This window comes from Protopterus annectens, chromosome 7.part0 (genome assembly GCF_019279795.1).
Source record: "Protopterus annectens isolate FY-2018-M chromosome 7.part0, PAN1.0, whole genome shotgun sequence".
Taxonomy (NCBI): Eukaryota; Metazoa; Chordata; order Ceratodontiformes; family Protopteridae; genus Protopterus; species Protopterus annectens.
Window position 1 is genome coordinate 38,809,362 of NC_056739.1, and position 21,659 is coordinate 38,831,020.

Sequence of the window (21,659 nt, forward strand, 5' to 3'; positions counted from 1 at the left end):
TTTTATTGACTGTACTGCTTGTCCATATCCTAGCAACTGGTTTGGGAGGAAATCTAAACTAAGTTGGATTATGGCATGGCTGTCTAAAATTTAATTCTGGCCTCTTTTCACATGGTGGGTTACTTACAAATTTCTTAGATAATCAAATGAATTATTGTACTGCAGCTTGCGAGATGCAGGCACGTTTGAGACCAGACATGCATGTGGGCCCAGCAGAAGAAACAACAAGGCAGGATCCACCAAAAACACGATTTAGTGCACTTCTCTGACGTCTCGGCCTCAGCCTTCAAGGAGTACAAATCATACAAAACCCTACACACATATATACAGCAATAATTCATCAATTAATACAATTAATCAATTAACTTCAAATTAACAGCATTTTCCAATTAAAATCCTCATTCAAACCATTTGGAAATAAAGTTTTAAATTTTAAAATATATACAACTTCTTTATGTAGCAACAGTTGTTTAATATTCACATTACTATGTTTATAATCATATATCTGTTCTAAAACAGTTGCTTGTAAACCCTTACTATCACTATTGTGAAAATTTAAAAAGTGCATGGCCACAGGACTTTCTTCTTTTCTATTATTGATGTCCCTGATGTGTTCCAAGAGCCTTATTTTAAAGGCTCTCTTAGTTTCTCCTATATAAAACTTATTACAAGGACATTGAAGTGCATAAATTACTCTTTCAGAGTTACAATAAAAAATATTGTTGATCTTAAAAGAAATATTATTAATATTTTCAAAACACAGAACAACATGTCGACATGCTTTACATTTGCCACATTGGTGAGTCCCCATGTTGTCCACATTGTATACTACTGTGTCCACTGGCAAACTGAATCTACTTTTTACTAAAATATCTTTCATACTTCTCCCCTTACGATAAGAAAATTTTAATTCCATATTCAGCCAAGGTTTAACATTACTCAAAGAACATAAATACTTCCAAAATTGTAAAATTATCTTAATAAATTCTGTGGTAAAACAACCATATGTAGTTACAAAATAAATTATCTCTTTTTCTCTTTGAATCATGTCCATACTAGATATATTATCATATTTACCCCAGAAATTCGAATAGGGAATACTTTTTTCACTATTTCCACAAAATCTATCGTAACTGTCTACTAGTATTGTCTTATTATAACCACTCTTAGAAAATGATTCTAACAATAGATTTAATTCTTTATAAAATGATTCCTTATTGTTACATAGTCGAGAAATTCAAAGAATTTCTCCATAAGGCAACGATCTAATAGTATGAGGGGGATGTCCGCTAGAACCATGGACATACTGCGTGCCTCCCACAAACTTTCTATTAACAGAAGTCACCAAATTATGACCATCAGAGATATCAAGTATTATGTCCAAGAAAGGCATGCAAGTGCCTATCCTAAGAGCATCGAATTCTAAAGAAAACCTATTAGTATTTAGGTCTGCAATAAATTGTGGGCCCAGCCTTGCAAGAGCTCTAAATATCCAAGCCTTTCCTGATGGATAAATGAAACAGAAATCCCTGAAGGATGGTCCAGAAGGAGGAGGCACTGATAGATTCATAGAGTTCTACTAGGCTAACTGCCTTTATGAGGCATTTTTTTAGGCCTAGCCAAATACTCCATGTGAGAATCAAACCCTGTTTCTTGTAGCTGTAAGCCAAACACCGTAACTATTATCCTAACCTCCAAGTAATGATGGTCAGCAGACAGTAAGGAGAAAAAAAAAAATAAGGTCTATGACTCATCACAGAACTTATAGCTTTAACAACTGATGTCATCAATTTTTGTACTGTTTCCCATTTTTAATTTTATAAAGTTAGTCCTTGACATCTTCACTTCATCTTGATTCACATACCTGTGATCATAATGTTTCTCAAAAGCACTGGTTTTGGAAGTTTAGCCTTCACAGAAAATGCAGTAGTTTTCCAGTAGAGTACGTTGTTGCCTCTGTTGAGCTGCACCTATCAGAATGAGAAACGTGTTACATAAAATCATGAATTTATACCTCACATCTTATTTAAGACAGACAGTAATAAACAGTCATTCAGCACCCTTTTAAATATAACAGGATTATGACAGGGTCTCCAGAACATAATGTATATATCATGTGTTCGAGACATGGATGACAAAAAATTCACCTGGAGAGCGAAGCTCACAAGGTGAATGTTGGCATCGATGTCAGTAGCACTTAACACTATTCTATGATCAGAGATATGATCATAATTCTTTGTAGTGCATGGAAATGCATCCGCTCCGTGTACTACTAGTTAAAGAAAAGTGATGTTTTGTGCCAGCTCTGAAAGCTGATAAAGCATGTTATCTGTTACTGGAGCGCAATCATGGCACTCCATGCACTACAGGTATATTCTCTGTTACTGGAGCGCAGTCATGGCACTCCATGCACTACAGGTATATTCTCTGTTACTGGAGTGCAATAATGGCACTCCATGCACTACAGGTATATTCTCTGTTACTGGAGCGTAATCACGGCACTCCATGCACTACAGGTATATTCTCTGTTACTGGAGCGTAATCACGGCACTCCATGCACTACAGGTATATTCTCTGTTACTGGAGCACAGTCATGGCACTCCATGCACTACAGGTATATTCTCTGTTACTGGAGCGCAATCATGGCACTCCATGCACTACAGGTATATTCTCTGTTACTGGAGCGCAATCATGGCACTCCATGCACTACAGGTATATTCTCTGTTACTGGAGCGCAATCACGGCACTCCATGCACTACAGGTATATTCTCTGTTACTGGAGCGCAATCATGGCACTCCATGCACTACAGGTATATTCTCTGTTACTGGAGCGCAGTCATGGCACTCCATGCACTACAGGTATATTCTCTGTTACTGGAGCGTAATCATGGCACTCCATGCACTACAGGTATATTCTCTGTTACTGGAGCGCAATCATGGCACTCCATGCACTACAGGTATATTCTCTGTTACTGGAGCGCAATGATGGCACTCATGCAATACAGGTATATTCTCTGTTACTGGAGCACAGTCATGGCACTCCATGCACTACAGGTATATTCTCTGTTACTGGAGCGCGATCACGGCACTCTATGCACTACAGGTATATTCTCTGTTACTGGAGTGCGATCACGGCACTCCATGCACTACAGGCATATTCTCTGTTACTGGAGCGCGATCACGGCACTCCATGCACTACAGGCATATTCTCTGTTACTGGAGCGCAATCATGGCACTCATGCAATACAGGTATATTCTCTGTTACTGGAGCACAGTCATGGCACTCCATGCACTACAGGTATATTCTCTGTTACTGGAGCGCGATCACGGCACTCCATGCACTACAGGCATATTCTCTGTTACTGGAGCACGATCACGGCACTCCATGCACTACAGGTATATTCTCTGTTACTGGAGCACAGTCATGGCACTCCATGCACTACAGGTATATTCTCTGTTACTGGAGTGCAGTCATGGCACTCCATGCACTACAGGTATATTCTCTGTTACTGGAGCGTAATCACGGCACTCCATGCACTACAGGTATATTCTCTGTTACTGGAGCGCGATCATGGCACTCCATGCACTACAGGTATATTCTCTGTTACTGGAGCGTGATCACGGCACTCCATGCACTACAGGTATATTCTCTGTTACTGGAGAGCGATCATGGCACTCCATGCACTACAGGTATATTCTCTGTTACTGGAGCGCAGTCATGGCACTCCATGCACTACAGATATATTCTCTGTTACTGGAGCGCGATCACGGCACTCCATGCACTACAGGTATATTCTCTGTTACTGGAGCGCAATCATGGCACTCCATGCACTACAGGTATATTCTCTGTTACTGGAGCGCAATAACGGCACTCCATGCACTACAGGTATATTCTCTGTTACTGGAGTGCAGTCTTGGCACTCCATGCACTACAGGTATATTCTCTGTTACTGAAGCGCAGTCATGGCACTCCATGCACTACAGGTATATTCTCTGTTACTGGAGCGTAATCATGGCACTCCATGCACTACAGGTATATTCTCTGTTACTGGAGCGCAATCATGGCACTCCATGCACTACAGGTATATTCTCAGTTACTGGAGCGCAATCATGGCACTCATGCAATACAGGTATATTCTCTGTTACTGGAGCGCGATCATGGCACTCCATGCACTACAGGTATATTCTCTGTTACTGGAGCACAGTCATGGCATTCCATGCACTACAGGTATATTCTCTGTTACTGGAGCGTGATCACGGCACTCCATGCACTACAGGTATATTCTCTGTTACTGGAGCGCAATCACGGCACTCCATGCACTACAGGTATATTCTCTGTTACTGGAGCACAGTCATGGCATTCCATGCACTACAGGTATATTCTCTGTTACTGGAGCATGATCACGGAACTCCATGCACTACAGGTATATTCTCTGTTACTGGAGCGCAATCATGGCACTCCATGCACTACAGGTATATTCTCTGTTACTGGAGCGCAATGATGGCACTCATGCAATACAGGTATATTCTCTGTTACTGGAGCACAGTCATGGCACTCCATGCACTACAGGTATATTCTCTGTTACTGGAGCGCAATGATGGCACTCATGCAATACAGGTATATTCTCTGTTACTGGAGCACAGTCATGGCACTCCAAGCACTACAGATATATTCTCTGTTACTGGAGCGCGATCACGGCACTCCATGCACTACAGGTATATTCTCTGTTACTGGAGCGCGATCACGGCACTCCATGCACTACAGGTATATTCTCTGTTACTGGAGCGCGATCACAGCACTCCATGCACTACAGGTATATTCTCTGTTACTGGAGCGCGATCGCGGCACTCCATGCACTACAGGTATATTCTCTGTTACTGGAGCGCAGTCATGGCACTCCATGCACTACAGGTATATTCTCTGTTACTGGAGCGTAATCACGGCACTCCATGCACTACAGGTATATTCTCTGTTACTGGAGCGCGATCATGGCACTCCATGCACTACAGGTATATTCTCTGTTACTGGAGTGCAATCACGGCACTCCATGCACTACAGGTATATTCTCTGTTACTGGAGCGCAGTCATGGCACTCCATGCACTACAGGTATATTCTCTGTTACTGGAGCGTGATCACGGCACTCCATGCACTACAGGTATATTCTCTGTTACTGGAGTGCAATCATGGCACTCCATGCACTACAGGTATATTCTCTGTTACTGGAGCGCAGTCATGGCACTCCATGCACTACAGGTATATTCTCTGTTACTGGAGCGCAGTCATGGCACTCCATGCACTACAGGTATATTCTCTGTTACTGGAGCGCAGTCATGGCACTCCATGCACTACAGGTATATTCTCTGTTACTGGGCGCAGTCATGGCACTCCATGCACTACAGGTATATTCTCTGTTACTGGGCGCAGTCATGGCACTCCATGCACTACAGGTATATTCTCTGTTACTGGAGCGCAGTCATGGCACTCCATGCACTACAGGTATATTCTCTGTTACTGGAGCGCAAGTCATGGCACTCCATGCACTACAGGTATATTCTCTGTTACTGGAGCGCATCATGGCACTCCATGCACTACAGGTATATTCTCTGTTACTGGAGTGTGATCATGGCACTCCATGCACTACAGGTATATTCTCTGTTACTGGAGCGCGATCATGGCACTCCATGCACTACAGGTATATTCTCTGTTACTGGAGCGCGATCACGGCACTCCATGCACTACAGGTATATTCTCTGTTACTGGAGCACAATCATGGCACTCCATGCACTACAGGTATATTCTCTGTTACTGGAGCACGATCACGGCACTCCATGCACTACAGGTATATTCTCTGTTACTGGAGCGCGATCATGGCACTCCATGCACTAGAGGTATATTCTCTGTTACTGGAGCGTAATCACGGCACTCCATGCACTACAGGTATATTCTCTGTTACTGGAGCGCGATCATGGCACTCCATGCACTACAGGTATATTCTCTGTTACTGGAGCAATCATGGCACTCCATGGACTGCAGGTATATTCTCTGATACTGAGACGCGAACATGGCACTCCAGCACCTACAGGCATATTCTCTGTTACTGGAGTGCAATCATGGCACTCCATGCACTACAGGTATATTCTCTGTTACTGGGCGCGATCATGGCACTCCATGCACTACAGGTATATTCTCTGTTACTGGAGCGCGATCACGGCACTCCATGCACTACAGGTATATTCTCTGTTACTGGAGCGCAATCATGGCACTCCATGCACTACAGGTATATTCTCTGTTACTGGAGCGCAATCATGGCACTCCATGCACTACAGGTATATTCTCTGTTACTGGAGCGCGATCATGGCACTCCATGCACTACAGGTATATTCTCTGTTACTGGAGCGATCATGGCACTCCATGCACTACAGGTATATTCTCTGTTACTGGAGCGCAATCATGGCACTCCATGCACTACAGGTATATTCTCTGTTACTGGAGCGCAATCATGGCACTCCATGCACTACAGGTATATTCTCTGTTACTGGAGCGCAATCATGGCACTCCATGCACTACAGGTATATTCTCTGTTACTGGAGCGCAATGATGGCACTCATGCAATACAGGTATATTCTCTGTTACTGGAGCACAGTCATGGCACTCCATGCACTACAGGTATATTCTCTGTTACTGGAGCGCAATCATGGCACTCCATGCACTGCAGGTATATTCTCTGTTACTGGAGCGCAGTCATGGCACTCCATGCACTACAGGTATATTCTCTGTTACTGGAGCGTAATCACGGCACTCCATGCACTACAGGTATATTCTCTGTTACTGGAGCGCAGTCATGGCACTCCATGCACTACAGGTATATTCTCTGTTACTGGAGCGCAGTCATGGCACTCCATGCACTACAGGTATATTCTCTGTTACTGGAGCGTAATCATGGCACTCCATGCACTACAGGTATATTCTCTGTTACTGGAGCGCAGTCATGGCACTCCATGCACTACAGGTATATTCTCTGTTACTGGAGCGCAGTCATGGCACTCCATGCACTACAGGTATATTCTCTGTTACTGGAGCATAATCATGGCACTCCATGCACTACAGGTATATTCTCTGTTACTGGAGCGCGATCATGGCACTCCATGCACTACAGGTATATTCTCTGTTACTGGAGCACAATCATGGCACTCCATGCACTGCAGGTATATTCTCTGTTACTGGAGTGTGATCATGGCACTCCATGCACTACAGGTATATTCTCTGTTACTGGAGCGTAATCACGGCACTCCATGCACTACAGGTATATTCTCTGTTACTGGAGCGATCATGGCACTCCATGCACTACAGGTATATTCTCTCTTACTGGAGCGCAATCATGGCACTCCATGCACTACAGGTATATTCTCTGTTACTGGAGCGCGATCATGGCACTCCATGCACTACAGGTATATTCTCTGTTACTGGAGCGCGATCATGGCACTCCATGCACTACAGGTATATTCTCTGTTACTGGAGCGCAATCATGGCACTCCATGCACTACAGGTATATTCTCTGTTACTGGAGCGTGATCATGGCACTCCATGCACTGCAGGTATATTCTCTGTTACTGGAGCGCGATCATGGCACTCCATGCACTACAGGTATATTCTCTGTTACTGGAGTGCAATCACGGCACTCCATGCACTGCAGGTATATTCTCTGTTACTGGAGCGCGATCATGGCACTCCATGCACTACAGGTATATTCTCTGTTACTGGAGCACAGTCATGGCACTCCATGCACTACAGGTATATTCTCTGTTACTGGAGCGCGATCATGGCACTCCATGCACTACAGGTATATTCTCTGTTACTGGAGCGCGATCATGGCACTCCATGCACTACAGGTATATTCTCTGTTACTGGAGCGCGATCATGGCACTCCATGCACTACAGGTATATTCTCTGTTACTGGAGCGCGATCATGGCACTCCATGCACTACAGGTATATTCTCTGTTACTGGAGCGCGATCATGGCACTCCATGCACTACAGGTATATTCTCTGTTACTGGGGAGCGATCATGGCACTCCATGCACTACAGGTATATTCTCTGTTACTGGAGCGCAATCACGGCACTCCATGCACTGCAGGTATATTCTCTGTTACTGGAGCGCTATCATGGCACTCCATGCACTGCAGGTATATTCTCTGTTACTGGAGCGCGATCATGGCACTCCATGCACTACAGGTATATTCTCTGTTACTGGAGCGCGATCATGGCACTCCATGCACTACAGGTATATTCTCTGTTACTGGAGCGCGATCATGGCACTCCATGCACTACAGGTATATTCTCTGTTACTGGAGCGCAATCACGGCACTCCATGCACTGCAGGTATATTCTCTGTTACTGGAGCGTGATCATGGCACTCCATGCACTGCAGGTATAGTCTCTGTTACTGGAGCACGATCATGGCACTCCATGCACTGCAGGTATATTCTCTGTTACTGGAGCGTGATCATTGCACTCCATGCACTGCAGGTATATTCTCTTTTACTGCAGAGCGATCATGGCACTCCATGCACTACAGGTATATTCTCTGTTACCGGAGCGCGATCATGGCACTCCATGCACTACAGGTATATTCTCTGTTACTGGAGCGCAATCACGGCACTCCATTCACTGCAGGTATATTCTCTGTTACTGGAGCGTGATCATGGCACTCCATGCACTACAGGTATATTCTCTGCTACTGGAGCGCAATCATGGCACTCCATGCACTGCAGGTATATTCTCTGTTACTGGAGCGTGATCATGGCACTCCATGCACTGCAGGTATATTCTCTGTTACTGGAGCGCGATCATGGCACTCCATGCACTACAGGTATATTCTCTGTTACTGGAGCGCGATCATGGCACTCCATGCACTACAGGTATATTCTCTGTTACTGGAGTGCAATCACAGCACTCCATGCACTGCAGGTATATTCTCTGTTACTGGAGCGTGATCATGGCACTCCATGCACTACAGGTATATTCTCTTTTACTGGAGCGCAATCACAGCACTCCATGCACTGCAGGTATATTCTCTGTTACTGGAGCGCGATCATGGCACTCCATGCACTGCAGGTATATTCTCTGTTACTGGAGCGCGATCATGGCACTCCATGCACTACAGGTATATTCTCTGTTACTGGAGCGCGATCACGGCACTCCATGCACTACAGGTATATTCTCTGTTACTGGAGCACGATCATGGCACTCCATGCACTGCAGGTATATTCTCTGTTACTGGAGCGCGATCATGGCACTCCATGCACTGCAGGTATATTCTCTGTTACTGGAGCGCGATCATGGCACTCCATGCACTGCAGGTATATTCTCTGTTACTGGAGCACGATCATGGCACTCCATGCACTACAGGTATATTCTCTGTTACTGGAGTGCAATCACGGCACTCCATGCACTGCAGGTATATTCTCTGTTACTGGAGCGTGATCATGGCACTCCATGCACTACAGGTATATTCTCTGTTACTGGAGCGCGATCATGGCACTCCATGCACTACAGGTTTATTCTCTGTTACTGGAGCGCGATCATGGCACTCCATGCACTACAGGTATATTCTCTGTTACTGGAGCGCGATCATGGCACTCCATGCACTACATGTATATTCTCAGTTACTGGAGCGCAATCACGGCACTCCATGCACTGCAGGTATATTCTCTGTTACTGGAGTGCGATCATGGCACTCCATGCACTGCAGGTATATTCTCTGTTACTGGAGCGTGATCATGGCACTCCATGCACTGCAGGTATATTCTCTGTTACTGGAGTGCGATCATGGCACTCCATGCACTACAGGTATATTCTCTGTTACTGGAGCGCGATCATGGCACTCCATGCACTACAGGTATATTCTCTGTTACTGGAGCGCAATCACGGCACTCCATGCACTGCAGGTATATTCTCTGTTACTGGAGCGCTATCATGGCACTCCATGCACTGCAGGTATATTCTCTGTTACTGGAGCGCAATCACGGCACTCCATGCACTGCAGGTATATTCTCTGTTACTGGAGCGCGATCATGGCACTCCATGCACTGCAGGTATATTCTCTGTTACTGGAGCACGATCATGGCACTCCATGCACTACAGGTATATTCTCTGTTACTGGAGCGCGATCATGGCACTCCATGCACTGCAGGTATATTCTCTGTTACTGGAGTGTGATCATGGCACTCCATGCACTACAGGTATATTCTCTGTTACTGGAGCGCGATCATGGCACTCCATGCACTACAGGTATATTCTCTGTTACTGGAGCGCAATCATGGCACTCCATGCACTACAGGTATATTCTCTGTTACTGGAGCGCAATGATGGCACTCATGCAATACAGGTATATTCTCTGTTACTGGAGCACAGTCATGGCACTCCATGCACTACAGGTATATTCTCTGTTACTGGAGCGCGATCATGGCACTCCATGCACTACAGGTATATTCTCTGTTACTGGAGTGTAATCACGGCACTCCATGCACTACAGGTATATTCTCTGTTACTGGAGCGCGATCATGGCACTCCATGCACTACAGGTATATTCTCTGTTACTGGAGCGCGATCACGGCACTCCATGCACTGCAGGTATATTCTCTGTTACTGGAGCGCGATCATGGCACTCCATGCACTGCAGGTATATTCTCTGTTACTGGAGCGCAGTCATGGCACTCCATGCACTACAGGTATATTCTCTGTTACTGGAGCGCAGTCATGGCACTCCATGCACTACAGGTATATTCTCTGTTACTGGAGCATAATCATGGCACTCCATGCACTACAGGTATATTCTCTGTTACTGGAGCGCGATCATGGCACTCCATGCACTACAGGTATATTCTCTGTTACTGGATCTTAATCACGGCACTCCATGCACTACAGGTATATTCTCTGTTACTGGAGTGCGATCATGGCACTCCATGCACTACAGGTATATTCTCTGTTACTGGAGCGCGATCACGGCACTCCATGCACTACAGGTATATTCTCTGTTACTGGAGCGCGATCACGGCACTCCATGCACTACAGGTATATTCTCTGTTACTGGAGCGCGATCACGGCACTCCATGCACTGCAGGTATATTCATCACCTCATGGAAAAGAGTTCAATAAGTCGGGTTTGATAAACTTTTATTCAGTGAGCACATCTTTTTCAGAAATAATGAGTTTTCAAAGACAGTATAAGGTTGTCATTATATAGAATCAATCTGCGTTGTTACATTACATTTACTTGATATCAGAAGAAGCTGACATCAGTAGTATGTCCTTCAAGTCATCATCATCATCATCAGCTCCCTTTTCCCATTTTCTACGTGGGGTCGGGATGTTGTGTGAACTGTCACCATCTCTCTCTCTCGATTCAATGCCACTTTTCTGCCTTCTTCAACACTCATGCCCGACTGTCACAGATCTTCTCTTACACAATCTACCCACCTCCTTGCTGGATGCCCTTGTTTCCTCTTACCTTCTACCTGTCTGTCCTAAATCTTCTTCACTAGACTGTCTTCTGCTTTCCTGCACATCTCTGAACCACTGTAATCTGTGCTCTTTGACCTTTCCTGCAATTGGAGCTACTTTGGCTTCTGCTCTTGTGTCCTCATTTCTTCATCTGTCCCACAGTGGGCACCTTCTCGCCCATCCCAGGCTTCAATAGGGATGATTTTGCAATTGCTTATTCTACCCCTGTGCCCTTTCCTTACTTGAAGGAAGAATACCTGAGTTGCATGTTGACCACTCTTGTATATGATCTTGTAACTGTTTCTCTGTCTTCCTGAACCACGTGTTGGTCTCCATCAAGATTTGTCAAACAGAAGTCTAGAATCTCATCCCCTTCTTTATTACTGTTGCACACCCATGTGGACCCAGGCAGTCCTTAAATCTTATTCTGTCTACCCTGATGTGTGTATTCAGGTTACCTCTTATGAAAAAAACAATTCATATTGTCCTGCGTTACCTTGCTGAGCCTGCAGCTGCTGCCTGAATGCAATGTTTTCCTTACTGTCACAACCCTGCTGTGGGGCACAGGCTGAGATTATGGATACTGCCGTATCATTACACTGGAGTCTGACTGCCATGAGTCTGTCACTAATTCTGATGACATCCCTCACTGTCTTCCATCATCACAGTTCCCACGAGATTTCCAGCCTGTCCCCCTCCTGAGTAGTAGATGCTGCATCTCAAGCCAAGTCACTTTGCTGCACTGCCTTTCCATCTTGTCTCCTAGGTATACAGGATATCCAGCCTCCTCCTTACCATCACGTCATTCACTTCCAAGCTCTGTCCTGTCAGTGAACTTAAATTGCATGTAGCAATTCTTAGTTCATGTTTGGCAGAGCTATCCCAGGTAAATTGGGCAACTGGACACCAGTCAGCCAGTAACTTATTGACCCATGGCTGCTGGGCTTTATGGTAGGTGCACACAACTGAATCACCTAGAGCCATATTTTACACCATCAACTGGCTTGCCCTGCCATGGCTTGCAGTCCGATCCATGTTTTAGTATCATGAGGTTATTGCACACCACAGTAAATGCTCCAAGTGATTGGTATATATACATCTTTCCTCTATAGGGCACCATGTAGAGTCTGTGCTGCTGCCCACAGCTCCATTCTTTGGTGAGTTTGAGATGGAAACACTCAGTATGTTTTTCGGACATGAAATGATCCCCACAGACACACAAAGACAACATGGAAACTTCAAACAGGCACTGTCCTGGGAGTCAGGATCGAACCTTAAGCTTGGGAGATGAACACCTTAACCGTTTTGCCAGCTGCTCTCTGGCTATGTCCTTGAAGTGTCTGCAGCATTTTACCTTTCCTTCATGTCTCCCTCCCCTCTTTTCCAATTTGCACTTCATAGGATCACAGGAGGTTACTAGGCTATCAACCCGGAGGTCATTTCAAGCCTAGCCATTTCATCCCGATGTAATACCATAGATATTCTAGTCAATACCCAGGACTGTATTTAGTAATGACTCTCCTTGTCCAGAAGGGTTGTGGGCACTACCCTGGTAGGAATTTACAGTGCCCCATCCACTTGTCCAGGTTCCTCCTGAACAGTGTCATAGAGGTGCTCTGCTTCACATGAACTGACAGCCTATTCCAAATATGTGACAGTCACTGGGAAACAAATCTGTCCCTCCAGCACATCCTGTTCAAGTCACAGGCCATATTTAAGCTCCATGGAATGGGAAGCTCTACTCGTATTTGATTTACAGAAGTGCAGCAAAGTCATTAGGTTTGGGTCAGAGATTGCTCTGTAAGCCAGGCATAAGTCTCCCCTAAGAAGACTGTACAATATTGACTGTAGTGACAGGGACTTTAGTCGGTCTATGTAAGGCACGTGTTGGAGTCCCTTGATCTTCTTAGTTAGAAACCTCTGATGCCTCTCCAATTGCTGCAGGTGCTTAGTAAGGTACATGGCAAAAGGGGCATTATACTCAATTATGGGCCTGATTAGTGATGGGTATAGAGGGGTTATAACCTCCTTTGTTCTACAGGTGATGCCTTTGCTAACCAAGTGTGCTACTTAGAAAGCCTTCCTTACTACAGAAGACACATGATAGTCAATGTTAAGTTCGCAGGCAACTTGTGATCCCAGATCTCTTACCGTTTCATAGGTACATGGGGTATTGTTATTAATATGATACTGTGAAGGGATAAGGGACATTGTTTTTACCAAAGGGAATGATGATGCATTTCTTTGCATTCAGTTTGAGACTGTGACTAAGACACAAGTCACTGGTCTGCATAAGACCCTCCTGAAGTGACATAATTTGGGGATTCAGTAATTACACCCAGTTTGCAGTTGTCCACAATCTTGGTCAGCCACAGCCCCTTAGTTTTGGCCTGAACTTCTGAGAAGTATATACCAAACAGTAGGGGGCTCCAGCACTGACCCTTGTGACACCATGCTGGTGACAGGTCTGCTGGTAGATGTGGAGTCACCTATATTCATAGTGTGTGACTGGTTTGTGAACCAGTTAGCAAAATATCTGACAGCAAAGGGGTTTACATTTAGTTTCCTATGTTTATTGGTAATGCCTGAGTTTGGAAGTGTTTCAAAGGCCTTTGCCAAGTCGAGGTATGTTGTGCGCACAGACTTGCCCTTGTCAATGGCCTTGTTCACATTTTCAAAGAAATCCACCAGGTTTAACAGGCAGGATCTACCATTGATGAAGCCAAATTGGGTCAGATCTAAAGTTTGGAGATCCCCTGTATCTTAATGATGTCCATGGCTTTACAGATAAGGCTGGTCAGACATGGGTCTATAATTCCCTGGGTCTGTTGCCAAGTCACCTTTGTGGAGGGGAATAACTGTTGCTGTTCTCCATTCTGCAGGAACAAAGCCTGTGGTTAGGCTGTGATTGAATAGGGTATTTAATGGTGATGCTAGTTCATAGTTTAGTTTCTTTAGAAAACAGCCTGGGATGCTGTCTTCTAAAGAGTTTTTTTTTGCCTTAGACAAGACTTTAATGACCTGCTCTTTGGATATGTGTGTGTGTGTGTGTGGGGGGGGGGGGGGGGGTTGGGGTCAAGGTTTGTGATAAGTTTGGAGGGGATAAGGGAGTAACATTTTACCAAATCTGTCCACTAGCAGGTTTGTTATCTCTGTGGGCTCAGTGTGCATCTCTGGGAGATCACTGTGTCTCATTTCGTCTTGAATGGTTTTGTGGAGTTTCTCATAATCTCCAGTTCAGTAGTTCATTCCATTCAACTCTCTCAAATAAGAAGTACTTTCACAGACTGAGGGATTAACTGGTCCCACTTTGCTGTCTCTGTCCTCTCCTCTGTTCTCTTCCTTCATATCTCTTTGACATGATGTCATGCATCAATATCTTGTCCCCCACCCAGTCTTTTCTATTCTCGTGTTAGAAGAACTCTAGCTCTTCATCTTTCTGGTCATTCCCCCTTCCTCTCTATCCCATGCACCTTTCAGGTGGCCTTCTTCTGACCACCTTTCAGTCATGTGATGCTCTGCCTCCACAGCTGCACATATTACTCACTCTGTAGTCTCAACAGAGACTGGCAGATTCGAAGCCTTATGTATTCAACAAGGATACACCTCAGCATTGTGTCTGCGTGCAGTTTCTACCACCAACCTGTGATCTGGAAGACCAATCAAAATGCAATCAACATCCTCAGATCATTTTGCAACTCTGTTGCCATTTGCTCCATCTGCTCCAGCTGAGACTTTACACCAGGGTTTTTGTGGCCTGAGGGCAACACTTTGCCTGTCTACATTCTTCTCCCATCTTCTAATCTGACAGAAGTAGTGGTGCTCAGCAATGGGGACACAGGCAACCCCACTGAACTTCACAGCAAAGTACCTTTTTTGCTTTTTCTCATCTATCAATGTGGTGCTATCAAGCTTTCCCATAACTCTCTCAGCCACACCTCATGGTGCCCAATAAACGCCATTATCCAAGCATAATTTGCAATTTCTCTTTTTTTTAGGTGCTTTTTCTGCTTTTTCACCTTCTGCTTGCTAAACATCAAGCATCCTCCTACTGGACTCAATCCCATTCATTCCTTAGGGGAAGGAATCTCTCCCTTATATCCCTTGGGTGAGAAGCATACTGAGGGGCTGTTATCCAGGAGACATTCACAATGTTTATGTTGTCACTGTCATCTCGGCTATACTGGCACCAACTCCTCTCCAAGTGGTCACATGGTCAAGGATGAACAATGTACCAGTCCAGTGAGAGGACCTCCAACATACAATGTACTTCTCCATGTATGGCTACCGTACATTACTATAACCAGCTTGGGTGGCCATGGCCACAACCGTACCTGCATCAGCCCCCACCCGTTGACCCAATCATTATCCTCCACCAGGGATCATGTCGGGCAGTATTAGTGCATGGGCTGTGACCCCATCTACTCCCCCAAGGACGGGCAAACCCATCCTCCCCTGCTGCGCTGTGAAGCACCTGAGCCGATGATCAAACTTTGTCACCTGGATCATAGTCAGGGTGTTATCCAATATGGTTCCATCATCTGCATTTTTTCCCTGCAGCATGGTTTAATAGCATTTTCTGCCACCACTGATTTATCTATATTGTAGCAATATGATGTAAGAGTTCTCCATAGTAACTACTAATGCAGAGGTTCAGTTGACAAAAGGTTTCTAAAGACTGCTGCATACCGCAACAATCCTTACTGCAATGGCTGGAGATGGCCATTTTCTTGTTTTCAATAGGACAAATGACACAGCACACCATTCCAGTTACACTTCAGACCTGATGATACTATTATAGTGCAGTACAAGTGACAGAATCCTCTGTCCAGTGAAGAGGTGTCATCATCTTTTCCTGTGTCCTCTCATTCCCTGCTCTGCCACTAAAGTCTGTACAAATCCCAGAATCCTCTGTCCAGTGAAGAGGTGTCATCATCTTTTCCTGTGTCCTCTCATTCCCTGCTATGTCACTAATGTCTACAAACTGGAAGCATTGTCCAGCATGCGCTTGCCAACCCAGCAAGAGATGACACAGTGTTGAGTTTGCCAGCCACACTTACAAAATAGCCAACATTACATAGTTAAAGAAACGGTTCTGCAAATTGTTTACAGTCATTAGAAGGAACACAGACCAATGCATATCAGCAGGAAAATAAAAGACAAGGGGGAAATATTTCCCCCTTGGCTCTGTTCTTTCTCAATACCAGGATAAACTATATCACTAAATGTGAACAAATACCTATTCATACCTTACACCTCCTTACACTCCCTTCTTCACTCACTTCCTTAGTTCTGTCAATTTCTCTCTTCTAACTTTCTCTCTAAATATACGTTAATCCTGCTTTTCTCTCACTTCATATTGCAATCCCTGTTTGTATTATACTAACTTACCTTTAATTTCTCTATAAACTAGCTAAAATTTCTCTAACTATTAAATCATTGCCATATAACTTGTATGTATTCTTAACAAATATTTTCATATTATGCATAACTTTGTATAATTAATTAAACTGTAGATTTTTTGAATTGTTTTTGAAGAATGTAAAATTATTATTCTTAAAACATTTTGTAACACTTTGGAGCTTTCCTCCCTGGGCCTCCACTGATAATAGGCTCCTACCCAGTTGGACTTCCCTGGTAATCAAATGTCAATAATTACATTAATTAATTAATTAATTAATTAATTAATTAATTAATTAATTAATTAAAGTACTCCAGAGGAGACTAAAAACTGTAATTTCTCTATGTTTATTCATTGTTATATAGAGAGGCTTAAAGCCTCGAAGGAAAAGAAACAGATAAATCAAGAGGTGGCATCCACAATCATGAAGGGGTTATTTTCCATTATTTACTGGAGCTACTGAGACATTTATGTGAAAAACAAGCAGCAGGGATGTCCAGTTAATAGTGGTGAGTAACAACCCCATCATTTGTGATTACACGGCAGATAGGCGATAGAGGAAAAGGAAGGAATAAACAGTTGTTTATTATGACGTTTCAATACAAATAAATCCTCAAGAAGAGGCCCAGTAATAGCAAATCATAACAGTTGGGTTTTCCCACTTTCTGTGTCCATCTCCTGGCCAGAGATTTCAGAAATAGTGGTCATTTCCTATGAAGAACCAATACAGGAGTCACGCTTACTTAGATGCTTACATAGGTGGCTCGAGACTTGTGCACTGCTGAACATTCACTTCTGTTCCTTAACCCAGTATCTCCTGCAGACATATGCACTTGGCAAATGATCAAACAAGGTATGATGGAGACGAGGAAAAGATAATGCAGGTATTCCACTAAAAATAAAATGTGCTGAAAACCACACATTTTTAATCTAGATGTCTTCTGCAGCAAATAATATAGCACATTATGAATTATAAAACTCAACAAATATGACAGTGAAGATATATTCTTTCTTTTTTTAATAGTTTTATTAGTTTTAATAAAAGAGATTCATAAATCAATCACGTAAATTAACATATAAGTATGAATACTGAGATTGTTACATTTAAAACTCATTTAAATATATAAAAGAGTTAACAAAATTAACAAACAAAGATATTTACAAAGATGTCCATTAAACTTTGCATGCATGTGAAGAATTGAGCAACATTAGGTATTGCATATTATTCAAAAAGACTGAATTATTTATTGTGTTGATTCATTCTTTTCCAACAAATTTTGTAAGTTCATCCACATATGGTAGTTATAGGTCTTTTTAGATGTTCTAGAGAGTATGGTTCTAATTTGTAAACCACATACTTCAGTTAACATATTTTTAAACTTAGTGAAAGTGGGAGGGAATTCAGATATCCAGTTTTTAGTTATACCCTTTCTGGCCACCACCAGTATTGCCCAGGGCAAAGGATATTTTACTCTTTTAACATTGTGTGGTATAGGTGTATTGAAAAGCACTAGAGATTTGTTAAGAGTAAAATTATCTGTAAATAAAGCTTGTAATAGTTCATTTACATGTTTCCAAAATGTTTTAATGTTTGGGCAGTCATAAAACATATGAGCCCAATCTATGTTTATATCTGACCTACACTTATTCCAGATATTTTGCCTCTTGTTAATTTTATTCATTCTTTGAGGAGTATGGAAGGATCTGTGCATAAATTTCCATGAATATAACTTCAATTTAAGGGACAAAGTTGTTCTCCCTGCTGATTCAAGTATGTTTATTTTATCTTGGTTACTGGGATAGTCATTATTAATTGTGTGAAAATAATTCCAATAACTTTCTGGACATCCAAAAGTTTCATATCTAATAGTCCTAAATATAAAAGAGAGTTTACCAGAAAACATTTGTTTATTTTGAAGAATAGATTGAAAATATTCTAATAAAATACATGTGTAATTTTTAACTGTTGGGGATACTACATTCAGTTTATTGTCAGTGTATAGTTTAATAGTTTGCATGTCTAACCATAGCGATTTATCTAGCTGAAATTCCTGTATTATTTGATCAATTGTTTTAGGTTTATTATTTGAAATCAATTGAAACCAACACTTAAGATTGTTTTGTGTAAATTATGCAATTTTGTTTGAGACTGATGTTAATAAAGATTCTTGTGTAAATGCTATAGGGAACAAAAGGAAAAAACACTCCTTGTATCTGACATGCTTATATATAAAGTTTCTAAAATTTGATAAGATGCTGTTGATATAACCAGGAGGGTATTTGGGTGTTAAATGAGTAGTAAAATAATCCTTTAACATCCATAACATTGGATTATTAAATTGAGGTTTTATTATTAAAGTCATAGCCGAAGTTTCCCAAAATAATTTCCACTTAGCTGAATATGATGTATCAAAAAGTTGTGCTATTGTTCTAATCATAGAAGAGTTTGAATATAGAATCAGATCCAAGAAAGCTACTCCACCCTTTCTCCAACTATTAAGATGTTGCTTGAAAGTTATTCTTGATTTTTTAGGGAACCATAAGAAACTTAACATCAAAGAATTTAGTTTATTAATTAGGATTTTATTAGGTAGTAATAAGATGGATTGAATAATGTATAGAATTTTGGGAAGGATTATAATTTTTATGATTGCTAATCTTTCTTCAGTAGTGAAAAACATTGTATTCCATTTCAGTATTAAAGTTGGTATATTTTCATAACATTTATTGTAATTTAATTGTATTATTGTTCTTAAGTCCTTAGCTAAGATAATTCCTAAATAATGAGCATCAAAAAGAAAAGATTAGAGCCAGCATACTGTGTCCTGGTGAAATCATTTTATTCTTTTAGACAACAAGAAAAACAGACCGGTTTCGGCTGGCAGTCCATACACAGCCTTCCTCAATGTAATACAATCAAATCAAATGCTGTCATATAAATAGTACAAAAAGAACATGATTGGTTGACCTAAAACTGTTCATTAAGCCCTGGTGGAAATAAACCACCTAACTTAATAATCCATTTTTTCTCCTTAGAGGTTAATAGAGAGTGCAAACCCGTTTTATTCAATTTTTTGCCCTTTATAATATCAATTACAATAAAAGAAAACTTTGCAGTAGGGTGTGTGATGTGGTGTTTGTATAGTGCATTTTGAACTTTACACTTTTTTATATAGAACCAATGGGTCCGGAAACCACGTGCAACATTGGTTTTGACAAATTACATAAACATCTTAGAATACTAAGGACAAATGTATGGCACTCCAAATTATTTAAGGCTTATATTGCCCAAAAATATAACCCCACGGGGTTTGAGAGTGAGAACACAGCCTCTTGTCAGTGAAGCAGATGAGGCACTCAACAGTGAATGGGCTGATATACAGCAACAAGCTACTATGTCCTTTGTAAAAGCATTAGCTAAATTTTATGATCGCACAGTGGATCGGGAGGCTGATACTGTGCTCAGACTGGCCAATCATGTTAAACCTTTTGAGGGACAATTATTTTTTCAAACACAACTTACCAAAGTGGCTAATGACCTTAATAAATTGGAAGAACAACTGAAATCTAGAAAAATTAAGAAGTTTAATAGGGATCAACATGATTACCAAGGTGGAAATCCTTTTGGTAATAGTACCAAACATGTGAGATTTTTCTCACAATCAATACGGCCATTTAAGAGAAAAAGACCAAAATCAATATTGAAAAATCGCAATTCTGATACAGGATCATCTACAGATTTTTCATCCTGTGCTGAGAACGATGCACAAACTGCATCAGGTTCACCGTCTCCCAAAAGGACCCCATCAGGGGACCCTTTAGAGGCAAATACCAGCGAGGGGGTAGAAAACACAGGTCAAATAAAAAATATTCAGGGCTTACTCAAACTGGCAATGCAGAAATAAGTGTTTTGTACAATCAAAATGTTTTGAATTTGTCTGACTATGTTTTAACACCAATTCAATTGTCTGTTTTGAATAAAGGCCTCACATTTGTACCTGGCTTTTTTATATCTGAGGATGTTTTAGCACAAGATGTTGTGTCTTACTGTAGATTACTTAACTTAAGACTTTTTTGGCAATGAAGGTAATGACTATACTCATGATAAATTTATTTACCATAAATCACAATTTATGTCTCCTATGCATCCGGTTGTACAACAATTCCAAAATAACATTCTCAAAGATTTACATTTTCACAGAACAAATTCATGTTCTAGATTGAATAATATTACACGGACTGAACAATTGGCCATTGATGAATTACGGAAAAATCATGATATTGTCATTATAGCAGCTGATAAAGGAGGAGCAGTAGTGGTTTTAAACTGGTTAGATTATGACCAAGAAGCCAAAAGACAACTTTCAGATAAACGATACTATCTTGAAATGGCTATTAATCCCACTTTTAAGTTTAAAAAAGAAATTGATGATTTTTTGATGCATGCTAGGGATATAGCCATCATTGACAGTGATACCATGTACCAACTCATGATTCAAGATCCAATGAATCAATATATTTATTTCCTGCCTAAAATACACAAGGATCCGGTCAACCCTCCGGGTAGACCTATTGTGTCAGGCAAGGGTTTTATTACGGAACCCTTGTCCCTTTATCTCGCCAAGCAAGTCAAACCATTGTTATCTTTTATATGCTCGCGTTTACGTGATACAACCATTTTTTTGCAAATTATCTCCGAAACGCAGCTTGAATCTGATTGGCTTATGTGTACCCTAGATGTGAATGCTCTGTAT

At 42.1% G+C, this 21,659-nt stretch overlaps 1 protein-coding gene across 1 annotated transcript in view; it reads right to left on the bottom strand.

Annotated features, from left to right (window-relative positions):
- ELAPOR1 (endosome-lysosome associated apoptosis and autophagy regulator 1) overlaps positions 1–21,659 on the bottom strand; it is an 885,667-nt gene that overhangs the window by 597,215 nt on the left and 266,793 nt on the right. Inside the window, exon 5 of the mRNA XM_044076128.1 lies at positions 1,865–1,970. Within this exon, the coding sequence (XP_043932063.1) occupies positions 1,865–1,970 (106 nt within the window). The remainder of the gene's footprint in view (positions 1–1,864; positions 1,971–21,659) is intronic.